At 32.0% G+C, this 14,628-nt stretch overlaps 1 protein-coding gene across 12 annotated transcripts in view; it reads left to right on the top strand.

Annotated features, from left to right (window-relative positions):
* The window catches only part of LOC130443898 (uncharacterized), a 208,569-nt gene that overhangs the window by 17,299 nt on the left and 176,642 nt on the right, over positions 1–14,628 (top strand). For 8 of the 12 annotated variants that reach the window (XM_056778788.1, XM_056778796.1, XM_056778805.1 and 5 more), the window contains exon 2: positions 783–2,330. The exons of 1 other annotated variant lie outside the window; for it this stretch is intronic. In XM_056778788.1, coding sequence (XP_056634766.1) covers positions 935–2,330 — 1,396 coding nt within the window. In that variant the 5' untranslated portion in view covers positions 783–934. Of the gene's footprint in view, positions 1–782; positions 2,353–14,628 lie in introns of those variants that run through there. 3 more of the 12 variants (XM_056778852.1, XM_056778861.1, XM_056778881.1) reach the window with 3 other exon arrangements.

The raw sequence follows: 14,628 nt of genomic DNA, 5'->3' as shown, positions 1-14,628 counted from the left end.
ATAAAAGTCTAGAGTGATAACTTTTAATCTTCCAATGTGTAATATTATCAATTTACGCCGGATTTAAATCAGGAGATAATTTATTTCAGTGAAAGTCTTTACTGGAAAAAAGTACTAATACTATATTGGATCATATTATACACTCCTAACTTTCTACTATTAGCCTTAGGACATTCTGTATTCCTGATATATTCTAATTAATATGAAAAGAACATACATTCTACCGTTAGTTTGAACATTTTCACTGGAAAAATGTTGGTGCTGGATTCGTATAATAACTCTTTTCAATAAAATCAAACATGCCAGCTTTTTCGAAATGAACCGAATCAGTTCACTAATCTATGTAGTATGCATCGAAATAAAAGCAATAAAAACTTTATTGAGCTCCATCATATCTACTTAGAACAACAAACAAAAACTTTATTAAACTCTAACTAACCTATTATGAATAAATTTTGTGAGCTGTTAAAATTGCATATCCCTAAATTTTATTCCATTCCGTTTTATATTATTTATTGGAGTTTATTCATAATTACAACAGAGTAATAAATTTTCATAGCCTCTGCAAAACTAGTACATCAAGTAATAATGATGAAATATTTTAATACCCTATTTAGTTCTCGGTATACAAACATGTGCACAATGTGCATACTACTTAATATAAATAACAAATTAGATCGCCGTTTTCATTCAAAAAATATATATCAAATTTCTGAATTTATTCGTACAAAATTAAATATCGACAATATATAGATTAATACAATTTCAAATTTTTCTTATAGGTGCCGACAATATCAATAAACTAAACAAACGTCTGCTGATATATCCTGTACCCTAGGACCGCATATTTCCCGCATATGAAATCCGTAACAAAAAACAGAATCCCCACTGGTAAACAAAAGCAACTTTTCGCAATGTGGGTGCCTTACAGAGCATGTATGTCATATTCCCGGCAGATGAATTAGTCTATCTGTCATATGGTCACCTCATATACGTACCGTCAACCCCTGAACCCGAAAATCAATTGCGATCACCCCCTATTAGAACATCCAACGAAGAAAGCGAATTATTTTCACCTAGTACATCCGGACCTAATCCCGAGCATAAAGAATCAATCACTAGTAACGAGTCATTCAAAACTATCAACCGTACAAAATCGGTAAAGTCCAAACAGAAACCTAAGGACGAAGTTTATTGTATAGGTAGTAAAAGTATAGATTTAGAAACTAAGGAGACTACAGATAAAATAAGAATAGATGGTCTGAACTATGAATCTAGAGGATCGTCTGAAAATCGTTCATTGAAAAGAGCAGATATACCCGAATTTTCCAATACTAATATTCCAGAACAATATTATGAAAAAACAACGAGCCTTAATCCCGAATCTAGTTTTTTTTTGAAACGATACGCCACAAATAGATCTATCAAATCATATAAGGCAATATCAGAGAAGTCTTCTTCCCAGTGTACTGCTAAATTTAATAGATCTGACTTTTTGAATAGGCCCGCTCAGTCTAAAACTGAAATTGAACATCAATTCAATGATTCTAATATAAATGAGGATGCTAATCGATTAGTGAAAAACAAAAATCTAGCAGATAACGATTCTAGAAGTAGAGAAATACCCAACACTTCTTTAAAGATAAAAAATTCTCCAGAAACTCATTCTAGCAAACCTAAGACAAGTAAAATATCAAGAACAAAAGAGGCTGATAATATAGGATGTAAAACTCTAGAGCGTGGCTCGATTTGTAACAGTAACAAATCTAGTAAATCTAGTAAAAACAGCTCTAATTCGTCCAAATCAATTACAACTACACGTCCAAGAACTGTGTCGGACTCAATAAGTAGCACGAAGATAGAGCCAAGGAAGAAGGTAACGGGAAGTTCCTTTAGGTCTTTTCTTGGGTCATCTGCGCTGTTGAGAGATAAGACACCAGATCCTCCTGTCAGACCTGAACGAAAAAAAGACAAAAAAACAGTACAAACTAGTGATAATAGTGATAGAAGATTGTCATATTCCGATTACTTAGTTTTAAATAGAGAACGTGTACCTAGAAGTGATATTATAAACACTAGAAGTGACAAAGTACAAGAAGTGCGCGAAAAACCAATCATAAAACGTGAAAAATCACCTGGTTTGAAGTTTTTTCGCTCGCAGTCTTCAAGTCCTCGAACGCTGGGACGTGACAGAACTGCTTTCGACTTTGACGGATTATTTAAGCACGAACCTCCTAGTCCTGGAAAATTATCAGTTAATTCGGCACCGTTAAGGACGCCACCGAGCTCCCTTATCGAATCTGAATCCAACGTATTAGGTCATCAATCAGGTGAAGCAGAGTGAAGAGAGTGGTCAGTTTTTTAACACTTTTTTACTAACGATTTTTTGGTTGATTCTTACAATACTAACAGATAGTGTGTAATTTTGAGGTAGATTATATTTAGTAAGCTAAGTTGAATAGTTTGATTTATTGGGATACACGAATGAGTAGAAATAGTGCAGTAGGGTTGTTATTATCGTACAGAGCTTGGTTCGGAAATGATTTTAATTTTATGACAATTTACAAGTCTCTGTAAATAACGCAATCACTAATTATCGTTAAAAAAGGATGTAAATATAAATATATGAAATAGATCAATACGAATATTTGTAGCTTTATTGGTTTGTGAGATAAATATACATACATACAATACATTTTTTCTTATATTCAAAAAATATCTTATAAGCATTAGAGAAACGTCCTACAGTAAAAAAGCTTACAGGACATTGGAAGTAATTGGAGAAGTTGAAAGGCGAGGAAGGATCATTGAACAAGCAGCCAATATAAACACTAGCTATTGAAAAAACTTGAGCTTAAACGATTACTAACTCATCTGGAAAGGAAGATCTTGAATCTGTGAAAATTCACCTACAGTTTAGAAGATTTGGGAGCTTTATGATGACTGATTACATAAGAACTATAATAAAGCTAGTTAGACCACCAGTCACTACGTGTTGCTCCATAGCACTGTTGCTAAAAACTGAGAAATAACGCTGTCGTATAATACAATGAGTGAAAATTTTAACTCACCCAATTCCATCGCAATTTTTAGCTTGATTGCGGAAATCAGGCATCCAAAAATATGGTGTATTGAGATAAAAGAATAATTTTGGTTAGGTTTGTTTTTAACTATCAGTATCAGACGGAAATCGGGGAGAAACTTAGATTGACCAAATCAACATCATTAATGGGATAGTGATCACCAAATTTGCTTGCCCTTATATTTTTGATGAGTTTAACTTAAAAAAATATTTTTTTTGTATTTTTGCACTAGAGGAGACCTAAGTATGCAAAATTCTTCCTAAGATGAATTATTGTATCTTCCTATAATCTGTGCAAAATAAATTATGATGTTTTGTTTACTATTGATTATTCTTGAAAGAATAATTCTGATGAGTATCCGCAGTCAAAAACTGAGACATAGATGTTGGAATGTATAACGTCCTGGAAAAAAAAAACAAGGAATCTCAGGAGTTAAAGACAACGTTCGCACCACCTCAACTCAACCAATTTGATTGGCTGGAAGATTAAATTCAATAACTGATTTTACCGAGTCTAACACCAAAATGAATCAACCATAAAGAACCATTTGGAGCCAAATAAAATGTACAGGGAGAAATTGTGCTTGAGTGTATGTTGAGTAGTTGATATACAATGAGACATCTGTGCATCGAGACTTTCCATTAAAAAAAAACAATGAATTAAAGCGGTTGGATGGAACACCTAAACGGATTCATAATAGAAATAGAAGTAAAACCATCAAATTGGGAAACGGAACGCACCTCACGCGCTGATTTGGCGATACCTTATACTTCAAACCACTTTAAACGAGAATTGTTCCATCAGTACCTTCCTTATTTGGCGGGAAGGGATGAAGCAATGTAATTGTCAAAAGTCAATACGTGTAATTGCAAAAAAACCAATGTACTTGTTATTTTCATATATGTAATACTCCTATATGAACAGTTGGTATGGGAAAAAGCGTTACGTTGCCGACAATATTCATTTTTTTCTCTCTCCTTTGAGACACTTTATCTATACTGCTCATGCTTGAGAATGCGCAGAACCGAGCTGGAGCCTCGGAGGATAGAGAAATCGTTACCATTCTGTCTTCCTTAGTCGGAACAGCTTCTACTTAAAAAAACTGACAATGTAGAAGTATTACAGATATGGTTATATTATAGTTCCATGCCTAACTCTATGGACACAGAACGGTCTACTGTAAGACCGACCAATCAGGGACAGCCTTCAGACAGTTGACAATTTGACAATTGTAAGATTGTGATTTAATAGTTTCACTTCGATAGATTACAATCAACCGTAAAATAATACGTTAAATTGAGAGAAATGTTACGGTTCCCAATACATCTCGCGAGATAAATTATAATCTAACGGTATTCACAATTTTACGGTGACATATAGATGACAAAATAATGAAATAATATGCAAACTGGATAATTGAACGTTTACATATCCAATATTATTACGGAAATTGGCAAATTTTGATTTGTCCTTAAGTTGTGAGTGATTCTATTTTTACAGAAACGACAATTCCCACTACTTTTATCATATGATCGTCCTGCTGTCACGTTTTATAGAAAGTAGAACATCTGTTCAGCCTCCAAGCAAAAAATAGTATCGTATAATTCCACTTCTAGCGCATCCATCATTTTTACCAACATAATTTTACATAGTCGTTTCTTACGCAACAGACGAATGTCATTATGACGAAAAAAATTCGTATAAACTGAATTTAGGATATTATTATCTAAAATAACACACGTTCGGATTTTTAACTTGAGTAACGAAAATAGACCATGTCAATGGCAAGTTCGTACAATATTCATTAGGATATAGTGTCACGTAATCCCAATACTACTGCTTCTAAATTTGTTTTGTGCTCTCTCTGTTTGGTTCACTATCTTAGATATTTAAGGATAACGATAAATGTATTTTTTCAACACTTGTTCCATGTTATTACACCTATCTATCATTTGGTCTGAAATAAAACGGCTTTATTTGATTATCGTTCTATACATTATTGTAATACGAAGGTATTTCTGGCAAAATTGAAATTGCATGAATAGCGAGTTGCGCACACGTTTGATATTTTTTTTCTACCGATCGAACCAATTTAAAAATTAGAGTATCGAAAAGGAAAGGAAGACAGGTTGAATATTACAGAGGCGAAAGGTGGTTGGTTTTCGAACAGGATGATCATACGATAGTACTGATTATAACTTAAAAATGTGACGTATTGAAGCAATAATCTGAGCAATGGTAGCTCATGACTCAAAACACTGTTGCTTTATTATTTTAGTTCATCATCTATTTTTGATCTAAGATCTATTAATTTTTGAAAATTTCCTCTGTTTATCGTCTCTTCAATCATGATCTCATAAAGATAATTTAAACGCACTACAAAACGTTTATAATTAATTATTATATGTAAACTTATAATTCAAATATTATAATCAGTTTTCTCATCACTCTCTGCAATTGTTTGTCTATAAGCAGCACACTTGAATGTGTGACGATTTACTTGTACGAGGATGATCTCAGAAGTACCTGGCCTGATCAAGAGATGGTGGTAGTTGCTCTAAAAATACCACTGTATTAGAAAGAACATGGAAAAGCTGGTCACCTTTATGTGATACAATATTTTTATTTAAAAGTCCAACCAATATGAAAGCTGAACTAAATTCTACTTTGAGTGAGACTGCTCCTGGAAATTATTGAGTTGAGCTTAAAAAAGGCCGTACAACTTGCGAAGAACCAGCATCGCAGTGGTCGACCAAATGAGGTGACGACTCCAGAAATGTTGAAAAAAATCTACAAAGCGGTACTGGTACTGGATGGTGGTAGATTAAAAGTGTAAATAGGAGAAAACCTGGTGATAATTTCACAGGAGAAAAATTTCGAAGTTGATGAGAAATGAGAAAATGATAAATTTGAAGCAGCCAGTTGTTACAAAATCTTGATTATTACCGGTAAAGTGAAATTTGTTTCTCAAAATCTATTTCTATTTTAAATCTCATCGTCAGTTGAGATAAATTTTCCGTTTAATATGAGGAAGAACTTACGAGAAGCAATTAAAAGATACGGTGAATTATTTTACTAAATTTAAAGTGGAACTTGTGCCATTTTGAATTGTTTAGACAAATAAGTTTGTCCACTATTTGCACACTTTCATTTGGTTTTGATCCAAAAACTTTGATATTTTTCATGTTTTACTCCCAAAAATATAATTATGTTACCCTATATAATTCAAATATGCCTTCAACCATAATATTTATTCAATTAGCAGCAATTTTCCAAGCCAAAAATCATTAATTACAAGTATATTTGACCTTTATCAATAAACTGAGGTATCATAAACCAGTAATAAATGTAGCCAACATATACATTTTTGAGTTATATTAACAATAAACGTGAGAGTAAATATTTTACAAACGAATCATACATTGTTATTGGTATGTGCGTTATGTGTTCTAAACTTAATTAAGTTCAAGGACCGGTAAAAATTATTGTGGTCCGTTAGCTGATTTTTTGACATAAATAAATCTTGAAAACAAAAACGTACTTTTGAACAAATTAAACAAAAATGAACTAACTAACAAGTGGCTGGATATTTTCTCAAAATCAATGATCCTTGCTGCTGACTATAGCTTAAATTCTAGTGGTTATAGGGTAAACTGTACAGTTATTGGACAATTGAGAAAATTTTCAAAAGTTACCTATAATGAAAAATTGATAAAAGTATAACAGTGTGCCTACTAAACTTCCGGAAAAAAAATTCAATTACAGTAATTTGTTACAAAGAGAAACAATACAAAAATTTTCGTGAGGAGCGAAATGTATAATCATAAGACACATTGTACAGTTATTGGTTATTTTTATGAATATTGGACAATATTTTGTTAATCTTTTGTAAAGTATTAATAAGTATACCTTCTACCTTGGTGTCTATGACCTAAGCATTAACTTTTAGTTATAGACTGAAATTTGGCTCGTGTTTGACGAATATACATTTCATATAATTCATTCCTTCTATCTTGATCGGTATCTTTTGACATTTCTACTTCCCTTTCCTCAAATCTATCTACATTGTTTCGTGATTGTATTTCCCCTTCTTCAAGCTCTTTGCTACTTATATCGCTATCCGATTTTTTGACCCCTTATTTCATTTCTTCTATTATATTTACATTCTCCTTCGATTTGACCCCTTGTCAATCTCTTCTATTCTATTATCCTTCGATTGGTTAACTCTTTCTATTACTATTAACCTCATTTTTATCATTCTTCTTCTTCTTCTATACTTTCATTTTCTTTTTTTTTATAACATATGCGGCATAGAGAGTAATCGGTATCATCAGTATATGAAATATATTGACTTTGGTGGCTGGCTCTCTTTTGAGTATTGATCAAATTTATTTGTTGAGTTTGAGTTCCTCGTTCTGTTTCCTAATCTTTACGCTCTGTCTATCTGCATCTTTTTTCAAAACAAGTTTTCTGGTATTCTTCCTATTTCTTCTTTGCACTTTCGAATCAGAAAATAAACAGAATTGTCAAGAAATTTTCAATTTTAGATTACTAAGAATTCAAATTCAAATTTCAGGAAAAACTCTTATTTACTCATTTTCCCTAATTTTCGTTATACATATCATCAATCCAATCTTCACATTTAGTTCCTACATCTAGATATTTCATCTAAATACCTTTCTAATATTGTACTACACATGGTGTATTCCCTATTTGAAAATATATAATTTTTCAAAATATTCTCTATTGTTGAAGCATTTTTCCTATTCCGATTGAGGTACCTCCAAAACATGGGATTTGATTACATCAACCACTTCTTCAAGTGGAGAAAAACGATGAACTCGCCATTCATTTTTGATATTGCGGAAGAAATCATTGGGTTCCAAATTAAGACTGTACGACGCATTATCTATCAAGTCGATGTTTTGATTGTTTTTGTTTGAAATGATGTTTGATACAACGCATTGTTTTGGTGGATAATGATTCGTCTTCTGCGATGGGTTTCCCTTATGTTTTCGAACACTTCTGGCAAACAAAGGCTGGTGTATCATTGAGAACTGACCGTTCTACCTTGCTCTAATGGAACGGTGGCAACATGTCCACCTACTCCGAAAAAAACAGGCGACCATTTGGATTGGATCCATGATTCGTCGCCTGTCACGATTTTATAGACGTCGTTTGAAGCACAGCGTTCTAATTTTGTTTCAGCGATTGTTCTTTTTGTCAGCCTAATATTCATGAAATAGCAAATGTATGCAAAAGGAACTGAAGACAAGTATGCCTCAATCTCATGGAATGTCACATGGCGATCCTACAATATCATTTTTCGCAAGGCATCGATGTTTTATGCCCCAACAGCCGATTTTGAAAGACTATTACGAAATTCATCCTGTAGCGAAGTGCGACCACGATTGAATTCGGAAAACCACCCAAAACTCGGTGGCTGGAGATGGTGCTTCATCACCAAAAGTCCAAGCGAGTTGATCGGCACACTTCTGTTGGTTTTATACACGTAGAAAGTGATAGAAAATCATCGCACGAAAATGTTCACGATTTAATTATATTTTTGACCAACATGAATTTCTCAAATAATAGTATTCGTATCACAACACTTTCTGAGTATGTTAACCATTGAAAATGTCAAACTTTATAATAGTAATGTCAGATTTGACATATGCCATATCCCAAAACTTAATTAGCAACCGTCGAACAATTCTGTGTTTTCTCAATAGATATTTTTTGTATTACCTTCAAATTTGTCAATTTTGTTCTCATTTATCAGTAACTCTCCTAATGAAGAGCTCAAATATTCCAATTCTCATTTACTTTTCCTTCTGGTAATGATTCAAAAACAATCATATTCTAGTTACAGATGTTCATCATTTATCCACTTTTTGTCCTAACCCTGACACTTGTACGCGTTTAATTTTTCAATTACAACTATATACTTTTATTCTTCTGTGAAATATTTCATTCGCCCTCAAGATTTCCATTGAATTATGCATAAAGTAGATTACAAATTAAAAAAATGGCGGGTATTTTAGGGCACATAAAGGTAAATTAATTATGACCTATCTGAGTACTCTACTTGATTTGTGAAATTATCATGGGATGTTTTGTGGAGAAATGAAAAAGTCTGAAGCTGACTTGAATGCTGGTTGCGGCTATATTATTAAATTTCGGCAGAATGAAAAATCAACTACGATTCGTTTTTTGTTTTCGCAAAACCTGTAGAGAGTTTAATTAAATTTCCTCCTCGCTTCAATCAATTTACTTCGCTCTATTTGATAACGTCTATTCTGAAGCAAATTTGAGATAATTTCAAAGCTACCCCAATCAAATCAGAACTATATGGATTGGGATTCTTTCAAGTTGTGCGGATGTACATTTTCTCTCAACTACAACAATAACAGTAGCCTAATAATAAATTGAGGGGAGTTAGGAACCATGAGAAAGTAACTAATGAATGGAAATGTTGGAACTTTTGGTAATATTAGTCATGGAAAGTATCCCAAAAATCTTATGAACTATCGTGTCCACATCTTAGATATGGCAATGGCTGCGAAAATCGGTTTTTCTCGATTTCCATAGAGCTTTCGTTAAAAATGTATATGCATCGAAACGTTCTTATTTTTTAAGTCTGTAATCCGGAGAAAAACGGTATAAACATCAATTTCCAATCGCGATTTTTGGCCAATAATAATATTGTGTACCAAGAATCCCGTATCATATTTGATTTTGTTAATTGTTTTGTCAAGGCTACTTACAGTTGTTCGTAAATACCAAACTCTAACCTTGAGGAAAATTTCATTTAGAAAATATCCCTCTTGAAACTAGGACAACTTATATACATTATTTGTCTATGAAGAAAATTAATCTAAATATTAGGCAGATGGTTTGGATAGCTGTGGTTTGTAATCAAAGTTCAAATTTATCGATTACTAACAACGTCAGTTCTCCGGGAGAAGTCGTGGAAAAAGGTTCATTTAATTCAAATGCCCAAGATTGATATTAAAAAATTATTGTACTAATCTTTATTCAAAGAAAACCCGACATTCAAACGTCTCTACCAGGCAAATATCCAGCGAAATTATTCAGTCATCAGTAGCACGAATTATTATGCTTACAATCTGTTTGATGATTTTGATACAAACTGTTTAGTGTCGAGTAAATTGACAAAATTGTCTACTAAAGCTGAAATGGAAAGGTCATCCTCAATACACACAGAAATAGTGAGTTTTAGAGTGGGAAGAGTGATACAATATTTGAAAGATGTGCTACTTGGTTTTTTAAACCTGTACATGCTCGTGTCACGAATAAAAACAAGTAGGTAATTTAAACAAAATGGTGATTTAGCAATTCAAGAAATACAACGACGACAGTCTTTATACATTATACTTGGTGACGGATTCCGAGTATTTTGCAAAAAATTATAGTGATAGAACTATTGAATTCATTTAAAATCACTGACTCTGTCCTTATAATATATCATATGGCATATAAACACTAGAGCAATATCTAGTTATTAACAATTTGCACTTTTGAAATTACTTAGATATGATAAATCATGGATACAAATGCGTAATATTTTATCAGTTATTTATCTATTTATCTAGAGCGTTCGGCGATATTGTCGTAATGGATTCCAAAAATTTATTCCAAGAATTCTGAAATTCCAAATAATTCCCTAATGAAATTCATATTTAATAATATATACGGGTGATGTGTTGATGAACTGGTGGACTTGTTGATATAAAATTAGATAACTGAACAAGCTTATTAAACTCTCTTGTCTGTAAAAAATGATTATAATGAAGGTGATCAGTACTGTTCTCATATTAACATTTTTTTTTTATTTATATTGTTTATATTTGTGAGGAAACTATTTGAGTTGTTGAGTCGCGAATTTTATCTTATTTTATTTGTTTTGTATTGTAAATGAGATAAGTTGGATTAAATATTGATTAACAAGCATTCCAATTTTATTTTCGGACTTTTCTAGTGGTTCTTCACAGATTTGGATTAAGTGACGCTACACTGCAACTAGCATATTCTCAATCCAACCTACTACGATATCCGTTCAGCCGACTGAACATAAGTTTTCCTTAATAACCAGTCAGTTTTGTCTGGAGACGAAAAATGGACCTTTTATAATAATCCAAAATTGTATCGAATAAACCATTCTTTGATCAAAACGTATAATGACAATTGTCATTCTGGACCGATTTCCATTCACATATTACTCAAAAATCAATCAATTTTTAATAATAAGCATTGAATATTTGAAACTAAATAACACAATGTTGTAGAGAACGAAGGTGTAATGAAAAATGTAAATTTTTGTACATCGCCAACAAGAGCGTATCAGTTCAGTTTTATTCTGAAATAGTTGAGCTATTTGATCCAATTTCAAAATTTTTTTATTTTTACTCTTACCCACTAATAAAATTTCTGGAAAATTCCATTATCTATAATATTCAAAATAGTTGTTATATGACCTTAAGCCCTTAGGACACCAACAAGACATTTTCAAACGTTAATTCTTGTGATATTTAACCTGTTCAACACCCAAACACGAGTTTTAAGACAAATTTCAAAATTAAGATCTACTCTTATTTCGGAAGTAGCTCTTATTTTGAGCTTTTATCAATAATTATATGTAAAACCTTGATAATATGTAGTATCACTTTTTAATGTGAAACTTTGTATCATTGTCCACTTTGTTGTTATATACAGATATATATATATATATTCTTATACGACGTATCATTAAATAGAATTCTATAGATTCAGAATTCATCAAGGTATACTCAATCTAATCCTGAAGTTTATGTTGGTTACAAAATTTGGAGTAAACCAAAACTTCAATCAAAACTTCAGTCATGGCTAATTTTAATGGGTTATAAAATGAAACTAGAACATAAAATATATATTTATTATTATGGCAAGTAAATTTATAGCCACTTAATAAGTACAACCAATTTGAAAGTAATAAACATAAATCTAACTTTTCTAACCGTGTTACGTATGCTCTCATTTTTGTATACACCATTTTCATTCAAGTACCTATCAGTTTAAGAATAAGAATAATCAACGTTTTAAGGAAATTCCAGTATTTAAGAAGAAAATCATCTTATAATTATATTCCTACCTTTAGTTAGAAAGATTTCTACATCTATAGATAGACTAATCAATAGTCAAACAAATATTTTCGCTATTTTCTATCAAAATGAGATTATTTCTTCTCCATTTCTTTTAATTTCTTTTCTCTTATTAGTTAAAGACATCTGTGGCACTTAATTACAAACCATACTCATCTCCAGTTTGTTTTTGCATTCTCACTAACATGTCAAATAGAGTTAGCTTTACATATCTTTCAGTTCTTAATCGACTTTTCTATCTATTTCCTCTTCAGTATAAACTTTTATTCTCTTCTTTATAAAATTATTATCACCACAATGCATGATTAATTCAAATACGCCTCTAAGATGTGAACTATGGTGACGTTGAATGAATGTCATAGAAATGCCAACAAAGGCAAGAAGTAAAGCAGGATGTACAAAGCAATCGTAATATTATTATTCATTTATTTTCTTGGTGATTCTGTCACTTTTTTCGCTATTTTCCTATAATTTTCTCAAGTTAGAAAACCATATATCAAAGATTTTACGTCTTATACATATAAAAAATTTTTGGCTCATTGTGAAATTGTGAAAGAAGCCTCAAGGCGAGTCTCGTTTTATTAGGTTTTGTATATGTACTGCATTGCTCAGTATTGGTCTTGGTCTTGGTCTTGGTCTTGATTTTTCCGCAAGACCAAGATTAAAACCATATGATCAAGGCTAGTCGCACTACACTGATCACTACAAATACTAAAATAATTGGAGAATCCCTCATCGGCAGAAACATAATTGTGAACATAGGAAGAATATGCAAGAGAAAAAACATTAATGTCTAGGTGCTGGATCGAAAAAAGGATGAATAATGAGCATATCGGTAGATTTGAAGATAGAGTGAGAATCGTACTATTAAGACGTGGATGCTCAAAGCGCTCTCGAAAACTACGGAGCGGCAATTAAGCATTGCTGAAAGAATGATGAGAAGAAGATAGTTGCTATGAATACTGTACTCTATAATCTTGCTTTGATTCTTCACGAGACGTTTACTGATATCTTCAACTCTTAAAATTTTCCATATTTCTACAATATTTCACCACGTATGGTTTGCAGATTCTATGTTTGTTCGTATATAATATTTTTAATTTCATGTGTTTCCTTTTGCTACTATTCTATTGTTCCTTTTTATCTTCTGAAACACTTGACGAAAAAGAACTGTGGTTAGCATACCGTTCTGTTCTCATTTGATCGATTCTGTGAATGTTTGACCATTTACCTTTCTACCAATTTCAGTGCGATTCTTGTCATCTTTTTAGGTATACCTTGGTCTATTAACAATACGTGAAATGAATTTTTCTAAATAGAAAGTTTACTCAGAAAGAAGAGGTGATAGATGCTTAGGAAAACTAGATTCATGATTTTCCACACGTATTTTCATATACATCAAATAATGGGAATGACAAAACATAATTATACTCTCTAAGATAACTTATTGAATAGTAGCGTGTTTTTGAAGTCATCAATATACACATAATTTGTATATTGAAGCACTGAATGAATCTTATTTTAGTTAAAGTACAAGCGCTCATAGCCGATGAAAAATATGACATGGACCTATACGTTTATTTTTATCAGCTTCTATTTCAATCTTCGACTTATGTACTACAGTTCTTATTTCTTATGAGACATATTGTCGTAGCCAGCAATTTACCTTCTGAATTGGTAGTAATTTTGAGTTTCTCCCAAATATCACCTACGGATGAAATGGGATGACCTCGTTTGTAATTTCTTGTAAATAAAGCAAATGTATCATCTTATGGAAGCAGTATTCTTATTCTCTGTACTTCCATACTGTGACAAAATGAGTCTGCGTTTAATTTTCATACTTAAAGAAAAGAAATTATTAATTCAAGTTAATTATATGGAAATGGTAAGATCTAAGGTGCTTACAATAGAAGGTTTGGCTGAAGAGATAGATGTGAAAATAGTCGTGAGACAGGGATATGTACTATCTACAATGCTATTTAATGTAGCTCTCGACGAAGCAATAATAAAGACTGCAGTCAAAACGACACTTTCACAAATATCCCTGCATATGCAGATGATAAAGCACTAATGACAAGAAATAATGAAGCACTAGGAAAAGCGAGAATCAGGATTGTAGGAAAAGTGAAATAGAGAATTTAGAACAAAAGAAATAGTAGTAAACTTTAGAAAAAAGTAACGAATGTACTCCATGGACTGTCATGTGACAACAGTCAATAAAACAGAAGAGGAATATTCTGAATCATAATACAAAATATCAATATGGCAACAATGAGAAACAAAATAGAAAGTTCGAATTATATGAAAAGGTGTCTACAAGTTACAAGAACCGACAAGATAAAAGCAGAAATACAATAACGAATGGTGATAGAATGCTATTTAAC

The sequence above is a fragment of the Diorhabda sublineata genome, chromosome 1, assembly GCF_026230105.1.
Source record: "Diorhabda sublineata isolate icDioSubl1.1 chromosome 1, icDioSubl1.1, whole genome shotgun sequence".
Classification (NCBI taxonomy): Eukaryota; Metazoa; Arthropoda; class Insecta; order Coleoptera; family Chrysomelidae; genus Diorhabda; species Diorhabda sublineata.
Note: the sequence above shows the minus strand (reverse complement) of the source record. Positions and strands in the feature narration are given on the sequence as shown.